The 20,209-nt window shown below is 39.8% G+C and overlaps 1 protein-coding gene across 1 annotated transcript in view; it reads left to right on the top strand.

The window, feature by feature from the left end:
• Nucleotides 1–19,655, top strand: part of Rheb (Ras homolog, mTORC1 binding) — a 45,478-nt gene extending 25,823 nt beyond the window's left edge. The window contains exons 3-8 of the mRNA XM_026413853.2: nucleotides 2,300–2,367; nucleotides 8,706–8,788; nucleotides 15,630–15,686; nucleotides 15,807–15,854; nucleotides 16,534–16,615; nucleotides 19,142–19,655. Coding sequence (XP_026269638.1) covers nucleotides 2,300–2,367; nucleotides 8,706–8,788; nucleotides 15,630–15,686; nucleotides 15,807–15,854; nucleotides 16,534–16,615; nucleotides 19,142–19,234 — 431 coding nt within the window. The 3' untranslated portion in view covers nucleotides 19,235–19,655. The remainder of the gene's footprint in view (nucleotides 1–2,299; nucleotides 2,368–8,705; nucleotides 8,789–15,629; nucleotides 15,687–15,806; nucleotides 15,855–16,533; nucleotides 16,616–19,141) is intronic.
• Nucleotides 19,656–20,209: the final 554 nt, after the last annotated feature.

Consider the following 20,209-nt stretch of genomic DNA (forward strand, 5'->3'; position numbering starts at 1 on the left):
TTCTCTTCATTGATATCTTTATTTAACTGCCCTCATTATCTTGGTTATTTAATAAGCATTGCAAGCTTAACAAACCAAACTATTCATCCCCTTCTCTTCAACCCCCAGTATTCTTCCCCAGTCTTTTCTTAGATTTAGCAAAAGCTCTCTTCATCTTACTGTTAAAGCCAAATTTTAGAATCATCCCAACTCTATTCTCTCATGACCCACTTCTAACCAGTCAGATCCTTTTGGTTCTGCCTCTGAGCACATCCAGAGTCCGTCTCCCCCCGCCCCTTCCCCAATCCAGTCCATCATCATCTTTTAGAGATCACAGCAGTCTGGTTAGTCAATATTGCTGGTTACTGTGTCGTTGGCTTCTGCTTGACTACCGCTGTGTTCATTTTCACCTGTTATTCAGGCGAATATTACCAGAGTGACCTTTTAAGGATATAGATCAGATCAGGTTACTCCCCTACTCAAGAATCTTGGTTTCCCATCACGTTGAGAATAAAGATCCAAAGTCTCCTAAGGCCACCTTATACTCTTCCAACCTGTATAACTCTCCAGCTAGCTATCTACCTGCCTTCTTTCTTAGCTTCAGGTGCTTTGACATTATTGCTTTTTTTCACTTCCCATGTGACCTGTGTCAAATGATCTTTCCCCAGATCACACTGGATATCAAGCAGGGTAGGTAGGTATGTGAGTCTCTTCATGACATGTCAGCTCCCAGTCAGGAACCTATAGCATCTCAAGCACATAGAACAGTGCAGCTGGTAGTGACAGCAAAGAAGTAGTTTTTGAATGAATGAATGATGTTTGTTTCAGGAATTTTGTGATAATTATTTACACATCATAATCATCTGTGCTGAGTTCTAATTAAGGGTCATTGGTTTTATTGCTCACCAATGTTTCTCATAATTTTCATCGAATTGAAACACACACTTGTGTGGAGGGTAGGGTGATGTTGGGGATTGAACCCTAGGGCCCTTTACCTTTTGAGCCCTTTTTATTTTGAGACAGGGTCTTGTTGGTTCTAGCCTCAAACTTGGAATCCTGCCCTAACCTCCCAAGTCACTGGGATTAAGGCATGTAGCACCATGCCTGGCAATGTACACTTTTTGACACCTGACTGAAAGGTTCTCACAGACAGCCCACTGACTGACAGTGATCTCAAGGTCCTGCAGTGCCAGTTGATCCCAAGTTGGAAAAATCAATGCAATTCTTTCTTAGAATCAGTGAACAGGTCACATTGGCATTTCCCATCTTGAAATACTCCGGTTCAGTTTTCATCTGGTTTACCTGATTCCTTAAAGTGATCATTTCAGAAAAGGTTGGAGGATAGTGTACAGTGTTGGCCTGCTGGCACCAGCTTGTATTGAAGAGAGTAAAGCTAGTGATGTTAGCCACCATCTCTTCTTGTGGAACTTTTATAGTTAAGATGGGATTTCCTGTCTCCCTCCTTATAATGTAAAGTTTTCTTGAATAATTTGCATTTATTGTTTTGTTCTTCTTTTTGGGTATGAGAACAAAGTAGGACCTCAGGTGTGCAAGGGGTGTATTCTGCTGCCTGGCTCTGATCACAGGGAATGACCAGCCAGGAGATAGGCTGGGACTGGGTATACAATATTCTATTACTGTTGATGGTTTTTTTCCTCTTTTTTGTGAATGTTTATTTGGAGCCTCTCTCCTTAGAATTCTGAATTGTTGACTTCCCAAAGTTATTAAAATCTGATCCCCATCACCCTTAGTAAGGTAAAGAAGTTGATGATCAATTGCTTTGATCTTTAAGAAGGAATGGTGGTTTCAGTACAGAGCATTTGTTGCATTGTTGCTTTATCTGTTGTTAAAATTGTTTAAAATTTTTATGTGCTTAAAAATTCTTAGCACTTCAATTAATATTAGTTATTTATGCTCTTGATACCAGAATACCTATAAATTAATGGAAAGTTTTTGTGGTTTTGTTTCATTCTAGACCTCAGACTTTATGAAGTACATTTCAGTTATTTACAAGAGAAAGGACTCATCACAGAGCGTTCAGATTATTTTTCTTGGATATCAATTGCCTAATTACAGTTTCTTTTGGAAAAGACTCAGGGTTTTCCCAGGCTGAGCTGTGGTCAGCCTGAGTGATTCTTATTTAAATAACGGAAGTAGGGGAGAATCTATACAACTCCAAAGACTCATTTCTTTTCATTCATGGAACCTTTTTGTGAGATTATAAGGGACCCTGTGCTTGATGAGTTGTCATTATTCAAACTTTTAAGTGGTCTAGAGTTAATTTATTTAAACTAATACTTAATTCCCTTTTTCCCTGTAGCTTTCACAAAGTTGATCACAGTAAATGGACAAGAATATCATCTTCAACTTGTAGACACGGCTGGGCAAGTAAGTGACCTCTGGACCCTCAGAATCTCATGCAGCATGTCCAATGGCCCCAGCCTAATAGAGTTCCAAACACGGCAGTGATGCCAAGAAAACCCCTCATGCTCTGTGTAAAACAGAATGTTAATATGCTATCTGTTTTGTCTTTTCTAAGACATGTATGGCAGGTTTCCAAGTCACTTGGTTTTCTACTTTAGGATTGTGTGTTCTTAGCATTGTGAGGGTTGACACTTCCTGCAGGATGGTGTTTTTCTATATTCTGAACCTCAGATGTGTATTAAGAGAATTGCATCAGCGCTCCCTCCGTCCTATGTATTCTCCTACATTAAGAGCAAAAGCATATCTTTCTCAGGGGACCAGCAAGAGAAGAGTAAGGGGCAAAAATAGCTGGTTACACTTACACAGACTTGGGCACTGGAACACTGATTTAATTGGAGCCCAAGATCCAGCTTGAGTGCTGTCTTTAGTTTATGTAGTTAGATTATATGATAACAGATTTGAAAGTGATTACTAGATTAAAGAGTATCAGTTTGAGTTGTTAGACAGTAGGTAATTGCCCCAAGTTAAATTATCCCTCCAAAAGGATACTCACAGGTTAATCATTATAGCAGTGATGTGTAAAATGGATCACCAGGGGAACTGACTTGGGAACAAGGGAAAAGACAGAAGAGTATTGCTGGAAACAAAAAAAGCCCTTTTGACAGCTTAGCTGCCTGGTTTCCATGGCACCCAGGACCGCCTTTACTAGAAACCATTCTATTAGATTGAATTTGTCCCTGTTCACTGGAGGGTGGGGAGTATAAAGAGCTGAGAATTCAGTGCCTCACACCTCCTTCCCTTGCATCTCATAATCACAAAGGACTAGGCTAGCAGCAAGGTGGGTGGTATAATCTGATCTGCCATCTTGAATGAAGACTTTTCTCTGGAATCTGGGGAAATTGGAGTATACCCAGGATAATGTAATGTGTCCTGTGGTCTGGGAATAAATTCCCTCTGCTTTATGTTCTGAAGTGAATATAGAAGGAAAGTATGTCCCCCTCAAAAAACAAGAAATAGCTATATTGAGTGGTGTTAGCACTGGAGAAACCCTGGAGTTTGCATTCTGAAAGCTTGGATGAAAATAAACCAAATGTGTCCATCTCTGAGCTGATACATAGTGCTGTGGGATGCACCTCCCTCCCTCACCCCATGTGATCATACTTGGTGGTGGATATAATACAACTTTAGTATAATCAGGATGTATTGGCAGTCCTGTTCAAGCAGAGCCATCGTGGGCTCTGCCCTGCAAGGCACTTGTTCTGTGGCAGAATGTAAACTGGGGCTAACTGGAACAGAGGAGAAGCAGTTGACAAGATTTCCCTGAGCCTCTGGGCAGGGAGTTGTATGGGATTCTGTGTCTTGTCTTTATGGTTAAGGTAACTAGATCATTTATTGCCTGAGCCAAGACATTTAGTGGAGGGGGTGTTGCTGGTAATGGCAACAGGTGTAAGCTTAGAGTATCTTGGGCCAATAAGTATGGCCTTTCCGTTGATATTGGGATTCTGGCATTAAGATTTTGGCTTTCTTTTATATCCTTATTTGAAATCTTCTTTAAGAACTTATTTAAGCTCCTGAAAAGTAGAGGTAAGTATGTAAACTGATAAATCATTTCCATGAATATTGCTGTAAAAACTTACATCAAGCCAGTAGGGACCCAGGGCTTCCCAGGTGTCTAGAGTGTGGACAGTTCCACTGCCTGGCTTTGAGACACAGCATTTCTTACCCAGTGACCTCAAGAAAGTGAATGAGCCTTGCTGGGCCCTCACCTTCATCTTTAAAGGGGTGGAGACAGTGTCATCTGCCTTCATAGACTATTATCATAGGTTATCATACACTACTCTCTCTAGTCCTTGTGCTGAGACTGGAAGAGACCTAGGTGGTGATAACAGTTGATATTGACAGCCATGAGTGTCTGGGGGGAAGGGGGTGTGGTAGCACTGGGTTCTAGACACTGGCAGAGCTGGAGAGGAAATGTTTTGATGCTGGTTTTCCTTATCAGCCTAGAAGATCTGTTCTTAGAGGTACTATTCTACACTAGAGCCTATGCTTGAAACATTCGCAAGTGTTTTAATGATATTGTAATACAGATAATGAAATTGAAAGAATCACACTTAAAGGAGTGAGGATATGGTATATGATAGAACAGGAGCAGAGGTTACATTACCAGCTCTGCTGCTTCTCTGGGTTCTGTTACTACTGGAAAACAGTGTTTAGAGAATTTTTATACAAAAGTATACCTATACTTGATGACTTTGAATAATTGGTTCTTGTTGCAGCTGATAGTTCTTAAAGATAATATTCAGTTGGGAGATAAAAATAATAAGATATGCTTGTATTTATGATTCATGAGGGTGAAATAACTGGCATCTTCCTGCCTTGGTTCTACCCCACATTCTGTAGAAAACCTGATGAAAATGAAACTCCTACATTTGCATTCAAACTGAGCTAGTTCTGGGGTTAAGACTGATAATAGTAGGGAGAAATGATGAAAGGGCAAATTCTTTTAAAAGTAATCTGTAGCCAGGTGCACTGGTGTCCACTTGTAGTCTCAGCTTCTTGGGAGGCCGACAAAATCTCTAGGAATTCCAGACTAGCCTGGACAATGTAGTCAGATTCCATCCCCCTAAAAAGAAAAAAGGTGATGCAGGGAAAATTTGTTTACTTGTTACTCCTTTTAGGAGTAAAATTACACTCAATATGTTGCTAAATTGCAACACAGATAGCAGATGGTATTTGATCAGTAGATGAGATGGGGACATCTTCTGAAAAATGCAATATTAGGCCATTTGCCATTGTGTGGACATCATAGAGTACACTTTACTTGTATAGTCTACTGCAGCCTAGGCTGCATAGTGTATGTGTGTATCTGTAGTATAGACTTGCTCCTAGGGCTGGGAACAAAACAACCGAAGAGAAAAATGATGCAAGAGACAGTGTTTTCTTGTTTTTCATTCTCTCTTGTTTATATGTGGGAGGAGTAGTACTGGAATTTGAACTCAGGCCCTGGAACATGCTGGGCAAATGCGCGATCTCTGAGCTACACCCTCCCCCTGTTTTAAAATAAATAGAAGGAGTATACTGTAAAATTTCAAAAAACATACTATAGTGTAAGTATAGAAACCTGTAACTGTTGTCATCTTTATTGGTGATTATATGACTATATGTGTTGTATATCTTCATACAACTGGGTTGGAAGTACAGTCATATAAAACCAGCATCACCACACTCTGTTAAGATGGCTACAACTATAGCATCACAAAGGGATTGGAATTTTCTAGCTCAGTTGTAATCTTAACAGCACCACCACGATATATTTGGTCCCTCACTGACCAAAGCATTGTTAACTTGGTACATGACTGTATAGCACTGTGGTTTCATTGCCCAGCTAGGGATAATGATGAGCTTAGTTTAAAAACAGGACTGTTTTTAGTTTGTATAAAGTACTTTGGCTTCGCCTAATTTTGAGGTGAAAGCATACACCTTAAATGATTTTTTGAGTAAGAATGTGAGCTGTCACTGGACCTTTCATTCCTAGGTACTTGGGAGGCTAAGGCAGGAGGGTTGCAAATTCAAAGCCGGCCCAGGCAACTTGGACCCTATCTCAAAAAATAAAACAAAATTTAAAAGGGCTGGGGATATGGCTCAGTTATAGAGCACTTTCCCAGTATGTGTGAGGTCCTGGATTCAATCCCCACTTCTGAGGAGAAAAAGTTCTATTTTAGTAATTGAAATAATTCAATGACAAGACAGTGAGTAATGGTCAATTTTAAAATGGAATTTAAATTCACCTTTAATTTAAAAAAAAAATCAGTTTAAATGCACATGGTACAAAAATAAAATTTGCATAGGAAAATAAATAGAAAACTTAAAGTCTTTTCCACTCTTAGCATCTTTCACAACCCCTATTCTTTGTTTGTGGTATGTGCTTCTAAAGTATTTTGTACATGAATATGCAAATTAGTATTAAGTTGTTGCCAGTATTGCCACCACCAATAATGTTGCTGTGAATGTCTCAGGTGTCACGCCAGGTGTCTTTTTAGATCTGAAAGAGTATATATGTAAGGAAACTTATGGGTGTGATATTGCGTAAGGCCAGTTTACATTCTTGCCATCAGCAAATGAGAATGCCTGCTTCCCAGCCCCCCACCAGCACCATGTGTTACCAGATCTTTAAATATTTGCCAATTTGATGGAGGGAAATCGTACCCCAGTGTAATTTTAATTTTTTTTCCTATTAGAAGGGACTTTGATGCTATTTTCTTATGTTTGAGGACATTTGTATTTCACTTTCTGTAAGTTATCCTGTTTGTGTGTTTTGCCATTTTTTACCTATTGGGTGCTTAGTCTTTGCTTATTGACTTAAGAGATCCCCTACTATGGTGCAGAAAATTAGCAGTTTGTCTATGACCTGAGATGAAAGGTTTGTTTTGTTTTTAGTTTGTCTTTTTTGTTTGGGTTTGGTTTTGGTTTTATTCCTTATGATAGTACTGGGCGTTGAACCAAGTACCTCACGCATGCTTAATAAGCAGGGCTCTACCACTGAGTTATATCCCCAGCCCCTCAGTTTGTCTTTTGTTTATGGCTTTTGTTTGAGATTTCAGCCATGAAGAACATTTTTACATCGAAATTTATTGATTTTTCATTTATTTAATTGATTTTTAAAAATTTCTCCCACCTGCTTTTCATTTACTCTAAATTTTCATCTTTAAATACTTGATTCCTCTCAACTACATTTTTGCCAAAGTGCATATCACAGATCTGACATAACCAACCATCCCAAGACTGCTCTGTACTTGTTCCTATACATTTTTATTCTTACTGATTTGAAATGTCAATATTGAGCTGGGCATAGTGGCACAACCCCGTAATCCCAGCTACTCTGGAGGTTGAAGCAGGATTGCAAATTCAGGATAGCCTGGGCAATTTAATGAGGCCCTGTCTCGAAGTAAAATTTAAAAATGGCTGGGAGGCCAGGCGCCATGGTGCATGCCTGTAATACCAGTGGTTCGGGAGGCTGAGACATGAGGACTGCGAGTTCAAAGCCAGCTTCAGCAACTTAGCAAGGCCCTAAGCAACTCAATGAGACCTTGTCTCTAAATAAAATACAAAAAAGGGCTGGGGACATGGCTCAGTGGTTAAGTGTTCCAGGGTTCAGTCCCCAGTACACACACACAAAAAAGGCTGGGGTTTAGCTCAATGGTAGGTTCAATCTTCAATACTGGTTTAATGAAAATTGTACTGATAATGAAAGCAGTTGTTTAATTTTGCATATATAGTAAGTTCTATGAAGTAGAAAAGTTATTTTATGATTAATGGCTATTTTTTTAATATCAAAGAAGTTTAAAACAAAACCCATTTGTTTATTTATTTATTTTTTGGTGGTACTGGGGATTGAACCCAGGGCCTCACACGTGCTAGGCAAGTGCTCTACCACTGAACTACATCCCCAGCCCTTTTTAGCATTTGTATTGAGATAGTCTCCCTAGGTTGCCCAGGCTAACCTTGAACTTGGGAGCCTCACATGTAGCTGGGATTACCGATGTGTGCCACAATACCCGTGATTCTGGGCCATGAACAGTAGTTGTGACCATACTGTGGGTTTGCAAAGTCAACAGACACTGCTTGATCTGATGGTGGGGGTGAGTTTTCTCTGATAGTGTTTGGGTACTTGGGGTATGTGGTATGTTGACAGTTACATTCAACTGAGAATGAAATGTTTGTACTAGTGACTCCTGGTGATGAAATCTATGTTGATATTAGAACTTTTTATACACTTTAACAATTTAGTATCTAAAGCAAAATTTTGTGAAACTGCTTCATAAGACTTGAGAAGTTATTGCATAGTGTGTACCTTCGTATTTAACTCCTAAAGTTGTTCAGAAATAATTCTTTTGGTCCTCAAAGGTCTTGAATACACTGATTAGTTCTAATAGTTCTTTACTCTCCTCTTTCTCCCTCAAATGGTGGCAGCAGCTTTCAAACAACCCATAAAATGATGCCCAGGCCACTTGACTTACATGTAGAGAATAGGACAAGCCATAATTTGACAGTTTAAGAAAATACAGATAGGTATAACTAGTAGGCATTATAATTTCCTATGAGGTCTAAGATGAATGTCTTCATTAAGCACATTATCACCTCTAAACCATTTTTAAATCTTCAGTATGAAAACTACATTTCTAGGATAATAATACACTTTGTGTTTATTTGTTTTTCTTTGATTTCTGTAGTATATGAAAAACTTTGGGTAAATGTGTGTGTGTTATGGTCTATGAAGACTTTAATTATTTTTTCTTTCACAGGATGAATATTCCATTTTTCCTCAGACATACTCCATAGATATTAATGGTTATATTCTTGTGTATTCTGTTACATCAATCAAAAGGTAAGGCTTCAGTTTATTTGTTACACATAGATAGCACAAATCCTTTTAAAGGATGATGCTAAATTAGTAGTAGTAACAATTAGACTTGATTATTATACAAAATGTATTTTAGTGGTTTTTTTTTTTTCCCCCTCCTAAAGCGGTCAGGTTATTAAGGGGAAAATTAGTGTCACCCATACAAATTCTGTTATGTTAATAGAATAAAATCTTTTTTTTTTTTTTCTTACTTTAGGTTGCCTAGATAGTGATGGAACATGACTTGAGTTTTTCTGCTAATTAAAATGGGAAATACAGCTGGGCATAGTGGCATACATCTGTAATCCCAATGACTTAGGAGACTGAGGCAGAGGGATCACAAGTTCAAAGCGAGCATAAGCTTGCTTAGCAAGACCCTGTCTCAGAATAAAAAATAATATCAGACTGGGAATGTTGCTCAGTGATTAAGTGCTTTTGGGCTCAACCTCCAATACCAGAAAGAAAAAAGGAAAGGTGTGGGAGATTTGTGAATTGGTTTTACATTTTGTGTTTTCACCATGTTGATCTGGAATAGATTTTCCAATACAATTTGGGCAGCTGAGTTTGGTGAATACTTTATTCTTTGAATTTGCGAAATGAGGTTTTATGTAATAAAGCCTCATCTATATAAAAATGAAGCCACTGTTTTTGTTGCTAAGGTGTATTTTGGTTCCTCTAGCCATGTATTTATTATGTTATCTCCCATTACCAAAGCTGGCAAGTATTGTCACTAGTGACTCTGAACAGAATGGAGATGGTTATGTAGAAGCAGACCCCTGGGCATTAGGAACAGCTTGTCTTCTTCTACTTAATGGAAATGTCATTGTCAGTGGGAGGGAGTTTGCTATGCAGTCTGCTTTAATAATATATTATTTGCTACCGTAAACAATCTTTGATCAGAAATGTTTTGTTTTCTACCTTCAGTAGAAGGTAGAATTGACAAGAGGTAGATTGACAGAGAGGTAAAGTAACTTGCTCAGTGGGGCATTGACAGTATGTGACAGTGTTGTGATTCATATCCACGTCTACAATGCCACAATCAAGTCCAGCAGTCCAGTAGAACTTCCAGCAGTGACGGAAGTCTGTAGTGTGCTGCATGTGGCTATTTAAATGGCTACAATTAAAAATTCATTTCCTCAATTACACTAGTTACATTTCGGGTGCTCAGTAGGCACATGTGGCTGACAGCTGCCATATTGGACAGTGTCTAGGCTCCTCATCGCTGCACACTATCCTGCCATTGAAAATTGTAGTCTCCTTTTCTCTAGGAATGTGTTACTTAACATTTTTCTCCATGGCAGGGAAACATACTTTGAGGTGTTAAGATTTAACTATAAACTGTTTGGATATTGTGGCCACTCTTGTGAATAGACCCCACACTGGCAGTCCCTGAGAAAGCCTACAAGTGAGACAAAACCAAGGATTAGAACTATGTGTTAAAGAGAACTGGCGAAATGTGAGAAATAGAAAGTGGGGAGGCCACCCAAACATAGATATTATTAGCATCTTGGAGTGTTTCTTTCTGGTCTTTGTTTTATTCTGTGTAGATTGTTCTCTTGTTTATATTTGCTCTCTGGATGCTGTTTTATACTTTATTTTTCATGGTTTCATATTTTTATTTACAATATACATTTTCCCATGTTTCTTACTATTTGAAAACAGTAAGTGGTTATATAAGATTCCTTGTTCAATAGTAGAAGGACACTTTTCTACCTGTATGCTTTTTTTTTTTTTGGTCACTAAACAAGGATTAGATTTTATATCACTGCCTTTTTAATTTGGTACCAGTTAATTTACTTTTTGACTTGGAAGAATACCTTAAATAGTGAAACGTTCATTCTTTTTTTCATACTACTTACAAATATTTTTCTAATTTGTGTTATGTGTTTTTAGAATTTATTTATTACACACAAAACTTAGTCCAGGCTTCATTTGTTGAATATATTCTACAGGGCTGGGGATGTGGCTCAAGCGGTAGCACGATCGCCTGGCATGCCTGCAGCCCGGTTCGATCCTCAGCACCACATACAAACAAAGATGTTGTGTCCGCCGAAAACTAAAAAATAAATATTTTTTTAAAAAAAGAATATATTCTACAATTTTCAATTTATATACCTGACATATAATGCCTTGACCAAAACAATATACCAATAATTTGATGAATGTTGCAAGATCAGATTTGATTGTGAGTTTTCCATTATTTCTCTCATTTACTTGGGAAAACACTATTCAGTTTTTTTTCATTGTTTGTAAATATAATTTTTTTTAAAATAACATTTGTTACTTTATAAATTATCACTCTGAGGGGTTAAAATAGTGGATAAAAAATATTCTTAATGTTTTTATTACTTTATTTTTTTTTTAACCTCCTTTTTTGGTAGCCATAGAATAGATGACATTGAAGTTGGAAACTCCGTATTTGTCACCGAGGAAAATTTATTGAACTAGATTTAAAAATATGAAAACTTGCTCACTAAGGACTTTGTGTGTTATGACCTAATTAATGCAAAGCAGAGAAAAAAGTGTCCCATGTCATCGCAGTGGTACCTTTGCAAGTTCTGACCATGTTTTTTCTTGTGAAGTAGGAGTGTTCTGTTTGAGTGATGCTTTTCATCCTGGTTTAATGAGGATTCTCAGTACATCTCAAACATGAGAAAATAAGGGAGGAGTGCTGTTTGTTTATTTTTTTTTTAAAGAAATCTGTATAAAACTTTATGAAAACGTCAATTCGTTAATCAGAACTATTGTCTTTTTGTTGAATTCAGCCTCTACCTGAATTATAATCATTGTTCATTATTTTGTGAAATAAAACAGAACTATCAAGTTATACCTTTTTATCATAAAGTCCCTAAAGAATTGTTTCTTCTGACCAAATATAAAGGAAGAATATGTTCCATTTTATAATTTCTACAAATAGAGCCAGGTGTGGTGGCACACACCTGTAATCCCAGCCACTCCAGAGGCTGAGGCAGAAGGGTTGCAAGTTCAAAACCAGCCTTGGGAACTCAGTGAGACCCTATCTCAAAATTAAAATATATATATATATATATATATATATATATACTGGGGATGTGGCTCAGTGGTTAAGTGCCCCTGGGTTCAATCCCTGGCACACACCCCCCCACACACACACACACCAAAAATTAATTAATTAATTAATCCTAGAAATAGAAAAGAACCCAGATTTTAAAAATGGAATGTTTGGGTTTTCATTTATCCCCTTTGATAATGTTGGATGAGTCACCTTTGTAAATTATGAATTAGGTCTGTTTAAACAAACAACTCCTGTCTGAGGCATTCAGGATACATACTTAACAAACATTGGTTAGCAGGGCATGACAGTACACACCTGTAGTTCCAGGGACTCAGGAGGTTGAGGCAGGAGGACCAACCCCAGCAACTTGGCAAGACCTTGTCTCAACATAAAAAATAAAATGGGCTGGAGATGTGGCTCCGTTTTTAAATACTCCTGGGTTCCATCGCTAGTACCCAACCACTAAAAAAAAAAAAAAAAAAAAAAAAAAAAAAAAAAACTTTGGTTAATGACCCAGGAGTGGTGGCACACACCTGGAATCCTAGCTACTCCTGAAGCTGAGGCTAAAAGTAGCAGGAGAATTGCAAGTTCATGTGAAGGCCAGCTTGAGCAACTTAGTGACCCTGTCTCAAAAAAATAGAAATAACTGGGGTATAGCTCAGTGGTAGAGCATCTCTGGGTTCAGTTTCTAGTTCCACACACACAAAAGTGATTAATGGGGAAAAAAATCAATAAAGGAGATCATGAATCTCTATAGTGTTTTCTTTTAAAGCATAAATAACATGTTCGGACATTAATTTTCTGGAATCATTGCCTTTGAGTCTGAGCTTACTCGTTTATGTTCTGTGTCTCCCTTTCTTATATCACTTGCACAGAATGTGACAACTCTGATCTCCAGTTTCTTAAGAATGAGATACTTGTGAAACAGTCTAATTCTGGACTATTTACAGATTTGTACAATTTTCTTCCCCTAGTTTTTTTTTGCAGTAATTTTGGTGCACCTTCTTAAGGAGTAGTGTTTTGTCTCTCTTTCCTTTGTGTGTGTTGTTGGGGGGGCGGGGGGCGTGGTTACCACGGAACTACACCTCCAGCCCTTTTCATTTTCTTTTGAGACAGGGTCTCGCTAAGTTGCTGAGAGGCTGGCCTTGGACTTGTGATCCTCCTACTTCAGCCTCCTGAGTAGCTGGGATTCCAGGCATGTACCACTGCCCCCACTAAGGAACAAGGAACAGTATCTTTAGTAAATTGGTCCACAGTATTTGACTTTTAGTTTTTAGAGAAACAAAAAACTATACTCATTTTAAGAGTTTATTGTATAAATTGTGACTTTATGATGAATTTAACTGGTATAAACAGGTGTTTCGGAACAAATGGATCTTTTATTATGTTTTTTAGCTAGAGGCAGCTGTGGTGCACTGACAATGTTTCTCAGAATGATTATTACTGATTCTTTTCTCTTGTGCAAGGCATTATGTCATTTTTTTAATGCAACTTTTCAAAAACCTATAAATTGATAACATCCTAATTTAAAATCTGCTGACTTCAACCATCTGACCTGTTGTCAGCCTTTTAGTCATTTAAGTGTAGGGGTTGGCTGAGAGGGTCTAACATGTCTGTTAAGCTTTTAGTCAAGTTCTGCTTCGAGGTTAAGGGGAATCCATGGGACTCTTGGAATGGATTGGGGAGTTGTTGGCTTGTTGTGCACAATTGGTCCATTCCAGGATATCTTTTTGTCTTGTCTTATCTTGTAGACAGGCTCTGAATTTCGTCTCCTACAGTGTTCCCTCATCAGCCCTAATATGGTCTTTTAAGACCTATAGAGAAACAGTGCTGTTTTGTTTTGTTTTTTTCACATAACAAATTGGCAATATTTGAAGGCAAAAATAGAGATTACTTGCCTTTAAAAGAATGTCTGTATGATGATGCATAATAAATTATCCAAAAATATTGCAGCTTAAAACAACACACAACTTACCTCATTGTTTCTGTGGATCTGGAACATTGATGGAGCTTAGCTCAGTTTTCTGCTGCAGAGTCAGGGGCTAGAGTCTGCTAGGACTTTGTCCCATGCAGATGATTGGCTAGGGAAGGGTGTTTTCAAGGTCATTGGTGTGGCCATTGTTGGGTTTCAGCTCCTTGAGAGTTGGAATGAGTTCTCAGTTTTTTGCTGGCCAGAGATTGCCTTCAGTTCTTTACCAGGTGGTACTTTCTATCAGGACACAGGAAGTGACAGAGAATGTTCAGCAAGGCAAAAGCCACAGTTTCCAATAACCTAAACTTTAAAGTGGCTTCTTATTACTTTTATCATGTTATGTTCATTAGAATCAAGTCACCAAGTCCTGTCCTCTAGGAGAGTGCACAGGGTATAGCTCCCGGAGCAGGGCAGCTGAGGAACCAGCCTCAAACCACCTACCATCAGTCCCACTCCTTTCAACTGCCTCTCATGTGACTGACCACCATCTTCCAAGAACTTGTGCATTTTAGATTCAGGCAAACACAGCACATTCTAGGGGAACCAGGGCTCTGTAATGCAGCCTGCAGTGCTTGGGACATCCTATCCATTGTTGACCTGTGGTGGTGGGAAGGCAATTAAGTTTATTTTAGGTTTTTACCCAAGTAACAGTGTGCATAGGTTAAAATAGCATAGTGTGGAATGCATTCAGCAGGCGTACTTGTTCCAAAGCTAAAGACAGCAGTGAACAAAGCAAAATCCCTGCCCTCTTGGGGATTGTTTCTATTCAAGAGACAGAAAGCAGCAAGGGCATGAGAAGTATGGAGGGAATTTGTGAATTCATGTAGGGTGAGCAGAAAAGTTCTAAGTGACACTTGAATGGAGAGTTGGAAAGAAGTGAGGGAATCTCAACTGAAAGAGCATGCCAAGTGTCAGGAAGGCGACTGGAGGCTCTGGCATTGCTAGAGGAATGGCATGATGGATGTAGGTAGAAAGAGGTGGCGTCACCTCGGGATGAGGTGGATGGAGTTAGGTGGGGGTAGAAGGAGGTATAGGTCAGTGGTGGGAGGGCATTGCCAAGTTGAGGTGGTGCCCATTAAAGGCTGCTGCTGCAGATCCCTCTGGCTGCTGTGCTGAGCAGAGGCTGGAGGGAAGGGGCAGCAGTAGGTAATGCAGGCTGCAATAGGGGAGGCTCAGAGCTGGGCCAGGGTGATGAAAGGGATAAGAAGTCAGACTGATTCTGGACAGCTGTGAAGGTTGATTGTAGTGTGCTGGCTAATGCTGATGACGGGCTTTCTGGGGGAGGGTAGGAATGGTTTGTGGTCATTTGCCAGCAGTCAGTGGCATAAATAATCTCAATGGCAGATTTTAAGTTATCATTGTGACATTATAAAAATGCATAGTTGGGTCCAAGAGATGTGTGATTGAGACCCAACTACAGTCTAAAACCATCAGCACATTGAATAAAGAGATTGCTCTCACAGAAAGAGTGACTATGCTTAGTAAACAAAAGGAGGTGTCAGGGCTGAGTGCGAGACACAACAGCTTGCAAAGCACTACAAGTTTTTATTTAAATACTTTATTCTTTACTAAATGAGTTGAGGTTAAAGTTTGTTTCTCGGCCTCTTGTTAATTTGCCCATTTAATGTCTCACCTGTTACCCTTTAGGTATTCCCATAACTACAAAAAAAAAAAAAGAGTGTCAAATACATGTGGGAAAGGATTGGTAGGGAAAATAATTCTATGTTAAAACAATTAGTTGGTATTTTTCTTCCACTGTAAACAGTTTACATTTGAAAACATTGAAGTAGATGTCTGATTTCATACTTTTTGTCTTATAGTTTTGAAGTGATTAAAGTTATCCATGGCAAATTGTTGGATATGGTGGGGAAAGTACAGTAAGTAGCACTATTTTATCTTTTTTGTTTACATGAACTTATTATAATAGCATCATCTGAGTAATAAAATCTGTCACTAATTTGTGTTTTGTTGGTTTTTATTTTTTTTGTTATAAATAGAATACCAATTATGTTGGTGGGAAATAAGAAAGACCTGCATATGGAAAGGTATGTCGCCTTTTAAATCATTTGTTGATTTATAAGATCAAGTCCAAGTTGATATAGTCACTGAGCTGCCAGTTTTAAGTATTGTTTGATAGTCTTTTTAGCTGTAGTGTTTCTCTCTGTTTAGCAGTGTTGCAGTCATGCACAGCAGAAGCAAAACTACAATGTAAATACCACCACATTTCTCTAGAATAGGCAGCAAACTGTGTAGAAAACTCTCCAGAGATTATCTGCTGTGACAAAAGTAGCATCCATTGTTTTCACCAAATACTTTGAGTACTGAGGCTGGGATTGTAGTGATGAACTGGGAAGCAGGGTCCACATACCCACGGAGCCCAGTAGCAGGGAGGAGGAGCCCTATGCAACCTTTGCTCAGCACAAGTGAACTGTGAGCCCTCACATCCCTGCTATGAAGTAGGCATTTGTTACAGATATTGGAATACTGGGAAATGTAGTCATGTTCTCTGAACCCAGAGCTTGCTGGAGAGTGGGTAACCCCATAAGGCAAGGTCCTTTATATTCCCCAACCCAGGCATAATCAGTGCTCTTCTGTTTCTTCTTGGTGGTGTCTAGCAGGGTATGGTTCTGCCTCACAAGAAAATTGATCAAAGTGGAGCCTGTTTTGTAATGAGCTGTTTTATCCAATAAAGACCAAAGAATTGGAATGTTCTTTTTCCTATAGGGTGATCAGTTATGAAGAAGGGAAAGCTTTGGCAGAATCTTGGAATGCAGCTTTTTTGGAATCTTCTGCTAAGGAAAATCAGGTATGTAGTTTCTAAAACTCATTTTGCATACCTTCTCAGTCTATAGAATAAAGTGAGTCATGTATTTATTATTTTTAACACAGAAATTATTAGGAGCCATTTTATTACCAGTTTCGGCCCTGCAGCATGTCCTAGGAAGGATGTCAGCCTGTTCTCTCTGGCTCCACATATTTGCCTTTTCCTTTTTCTTCTGTGACTTTAGTTCAGACTCCTGTTCTTGAGTGCATATTTTAGTGTCCAAGCTCGTCTCCTGCCCTCAATTTTCTCACCACTTCTCTTTGCTGCCCTGAACTTTTTAAACCTGCAAACCGATGGTGCCATCTCTGCTTGCAAAGTGCCAGTTCCTGGCATTGTGTGTGGAGCAGCCCTCATGCCCCAGTGCTCGGTTCTGTACTTCTCTCACAGGGTCTCAATGTCCCCATGCTTCTTGTTCCCTTAAACACAGTGGGTACTTTGCTCAGTCTTGTCTGTGGCCCGAAATGTCCTTTGTCTCCTGTCTTCATACATTTGCATGGTGTTGCCTAGTTTATAAAGTGCTTTCTGTATATGATCTAGTTTGATCTTCTAGCAAGATAAATATATGGTTTTCATTTTCTGAGGACACTGTAATCCAGCAAGAGTGGCTGGTGGCCGGTCAATGAGGCCAGCAGTCAGCTGGCATCCTTCTTGTCATGTTCCTCTTCTTCCCCCATGATGAAATTCCTAGCCCTCAAGGCTCACCTTCTCACTGGCCCCTTCCTGATTCATCCACCTGAAATTTAGAGTCGTTTCTTCTCTCTTACCCCTGATTCATTCTGAGATCCAAGAGTCTCACTCACCTTTATATTCTCCATACTGTTGAGTACAATGTTTTTGTGTTCGGTAAGTTTTTATCAATCCAGGTATCCTTTGATCATTAAATCTTTCATTCCTGTGTTCAAACCTGGAGGATATTAAATCTGTAATTGGTTTCCAGGTTCCATATAGCAAGCAATTTATCTGAATCTGTTCTGTTCTGGAATACAGATAGTAAGAATTTATGTAACAAAAGTTGAGATTAGTAAATGAGAGATGGCTACATTTTAAAAATTGAATTCAACATTTATTGGGTATCAGCTCTGTCTTTATGTAGTTGAATCATCTCGTTTTAGAAATGAGAAAATTAAGGTCTAAAGAAGTTAAATAAGTTCCCCCAAGATCTCTCTGTATGATAGGAGAACTAGGACTAAATTTAAATCTAACCTAAATGTCATCTTTTTTCCTGTACACAATGTTTTCTGATAGTGAGGTGTGATCCTAAGCCAGTGACCTTGATTAAATGAGAAGGATGGTCCCTGCTCCTACTTGAGATCAGTCAGGAACACAAGTACATCATTCATACCAACAGACTGGAAGGCAGAGTACGTGGGTGGGTCCATTTGATGTATGGAAGATGCAGAGTCCTCTTATGAATGGAGCTTCTGTTGCCATTGAAATGTCAAGCAGGTTATCAGGCGAAGCTGAGAGCGGGGGAGTCTGGAGAGGGCCAGACCTAGAGCCTGCTTCTGGGAGTGATGGGGGTGGGGGGCTGTGGTTGGGTTGCTGGGCAGCACCAAGAGTCCCCCAAGTTCCTGCTTGTGGGTGTACAGTGAGCAGCCATTTTGTGTGCTCCTCTGGGCTGTGCCTGCAGCACTGTGCAGGTGGACACTTGGAGAGAAGGGTGATGAAGTTCAGTGACCACAAGGGTGAACTGTGGAATCTAAGCTGGCCCAGAAGGAAAATGAGAATAAGAATCGGCTGTAGGACAGGAAAAATGTAGATCAGCACATCAGGTTCCTGTGGATTGAGAATCTGGGAATTGAAGAGAAAATGGACTAGGAAGATGGTGTGGTGGGTAATGGAGGAGGGTGCTGCTGGTGATGACGACACCTGGGCTGGGGCCCACCTGTGGGACTTTGAGAATGGCATATTTTTCATCATCACAGTGCATTTAAAGGAAGGGATTGGCAATTTGCCTAGTCCTTCAGTGAAAGAGGGTTTCCCACTCAAGCTGGCACGCCTTCTCATGAAGGACGATGAGGTTCTTGAAGCTGGGGTAGAGATCACAGTCATTAGAGGAGAGGAGACAGTGGGGCTGGAAGGAGTCAGGAGGCAGATGTGGTGATATACAGGTGGTAACCAGGAGGACTGCAGGGAGGCAGGCAATTTGGGGTTTGAAGGTGTCAGTCGAAGCTGGCTGGAAGGTGTAGGGAGAGAGGGGCTGAAGGGACAGAGAGGACAAGAAAAGCACCTCTCTTCCTGGAGCCAGGGATTCAGGAACAGAAAGCTGCAGGGAAAGAAAGCAAGGTCTACAAGGGAGAGGGCCCTGAAGGTCCAGAGGACCCTGAGGAAGATACGGGATGGCACAGAATGGGAGTCCAAATGAGGAGGCCCCAAAGTCCTGGGACTTCTTTAAGCCCTCCAGCCCCCTCCTGCAGCCATGGTGGTGGGAGCTCTTTCCTCATCCTGTCCACAGTGAAACTGTCTACTTGAAAACTAGCTTTCTAACTGGTTTTTCTTCCTTTTCAGACTGCCGTTGATGTTTTTAGAAGGATAATTTTGGAGGCAGAAAAAATTGATGGGGCAGCTTCACAAGGAAAGTCTTCGTGCTCAGTGATGTAATAACTGCTGCAAACCTGAGGACACTGGGAATATATTCTACCTGAAGAAGCCAACTGCCCGTTATCCTTTAAGATAAACTATGCTTCTTTTTTCTTCTGTTAACCTGAAAGATATCATTTGGGTCAGAGCCCTCCCCCCAACCCTCAGATTATGTTAAACTCTGACTCTGTCCAAATGAGTTCACTTCCATGTTCAAATTTTAAGCAATCATATTTTCAATTTATATATTGTATTTCTTAATAATATTATGACCAAGAATTTTATCGGCATTAATTTTTCAGTGTAGTTTGTTGTTTAAAATAATGTAATCATCCAAATGATACATATTGTTACACTACTATTAACTAGGAGGCTTCAATATATCAGTGTTTATTTCATTGTGTTAAATGTATACTTGTAAATAAATAGCTGCAAACCTTAATTCTTTGTGCTACATAATGTGACTTTTGAAGGAAAACCTGACTTTCTTTCCTGCTGTTCAGGAGGACTCTGAGGGATCCCAGGAATCAGTGGAAGACATGGCCCATAACTTTCCCAGGTACCTTCTCTCCACAGGGCACTGTCATTGCCCAGACAGTGATGGGATGGATTGCTGACCAGAACTGAGAGGCTTTGAGGGCAGAGGTAGTTCCCTAGTAATGACTCTTGTCCCCTTTAGCTCTGGGCCCTGAACTGTGACTTGATGCTGAGAGCAGGGAGGGAGGGCCATGGAATTCCCCGGCAGAACGTTCTTGTCACCTTTTCTGTGTGTGATTTGAAGAAAAGCCATTAAGAAGCACCTTATGGCTAGGTGTGGTGGCACATGTCTGTATCCCAGCATCTTAGGAGGCTGAGGCAGGAGAATCACGAGTTCAAAGCCAGCCTCAGCAACTCGGCAAGACCTGGTCCCTAAATAAAATACAAAATAGGGCTGGGGATGTGGCTCAGTGCCCCTGAGTTCAATCCCCGGTACCCCAAAAGCCCTAGCCTTAGGGC

This window comes from Urocitellus parryii, chromosome 3 (assembly GCF_045843805.1).
Source record: "Urocitellus parryii isolate mUroPar1 chromosome 3, mUroPar1.hap1, whole genome shotgun sequence".
Taxonomy (NCBI): Eukaryota; Metazoa; Chordata; class Mammalia; order Rodentia; family Sciuridae; genus Urocitellus; species Urocitellus parryii.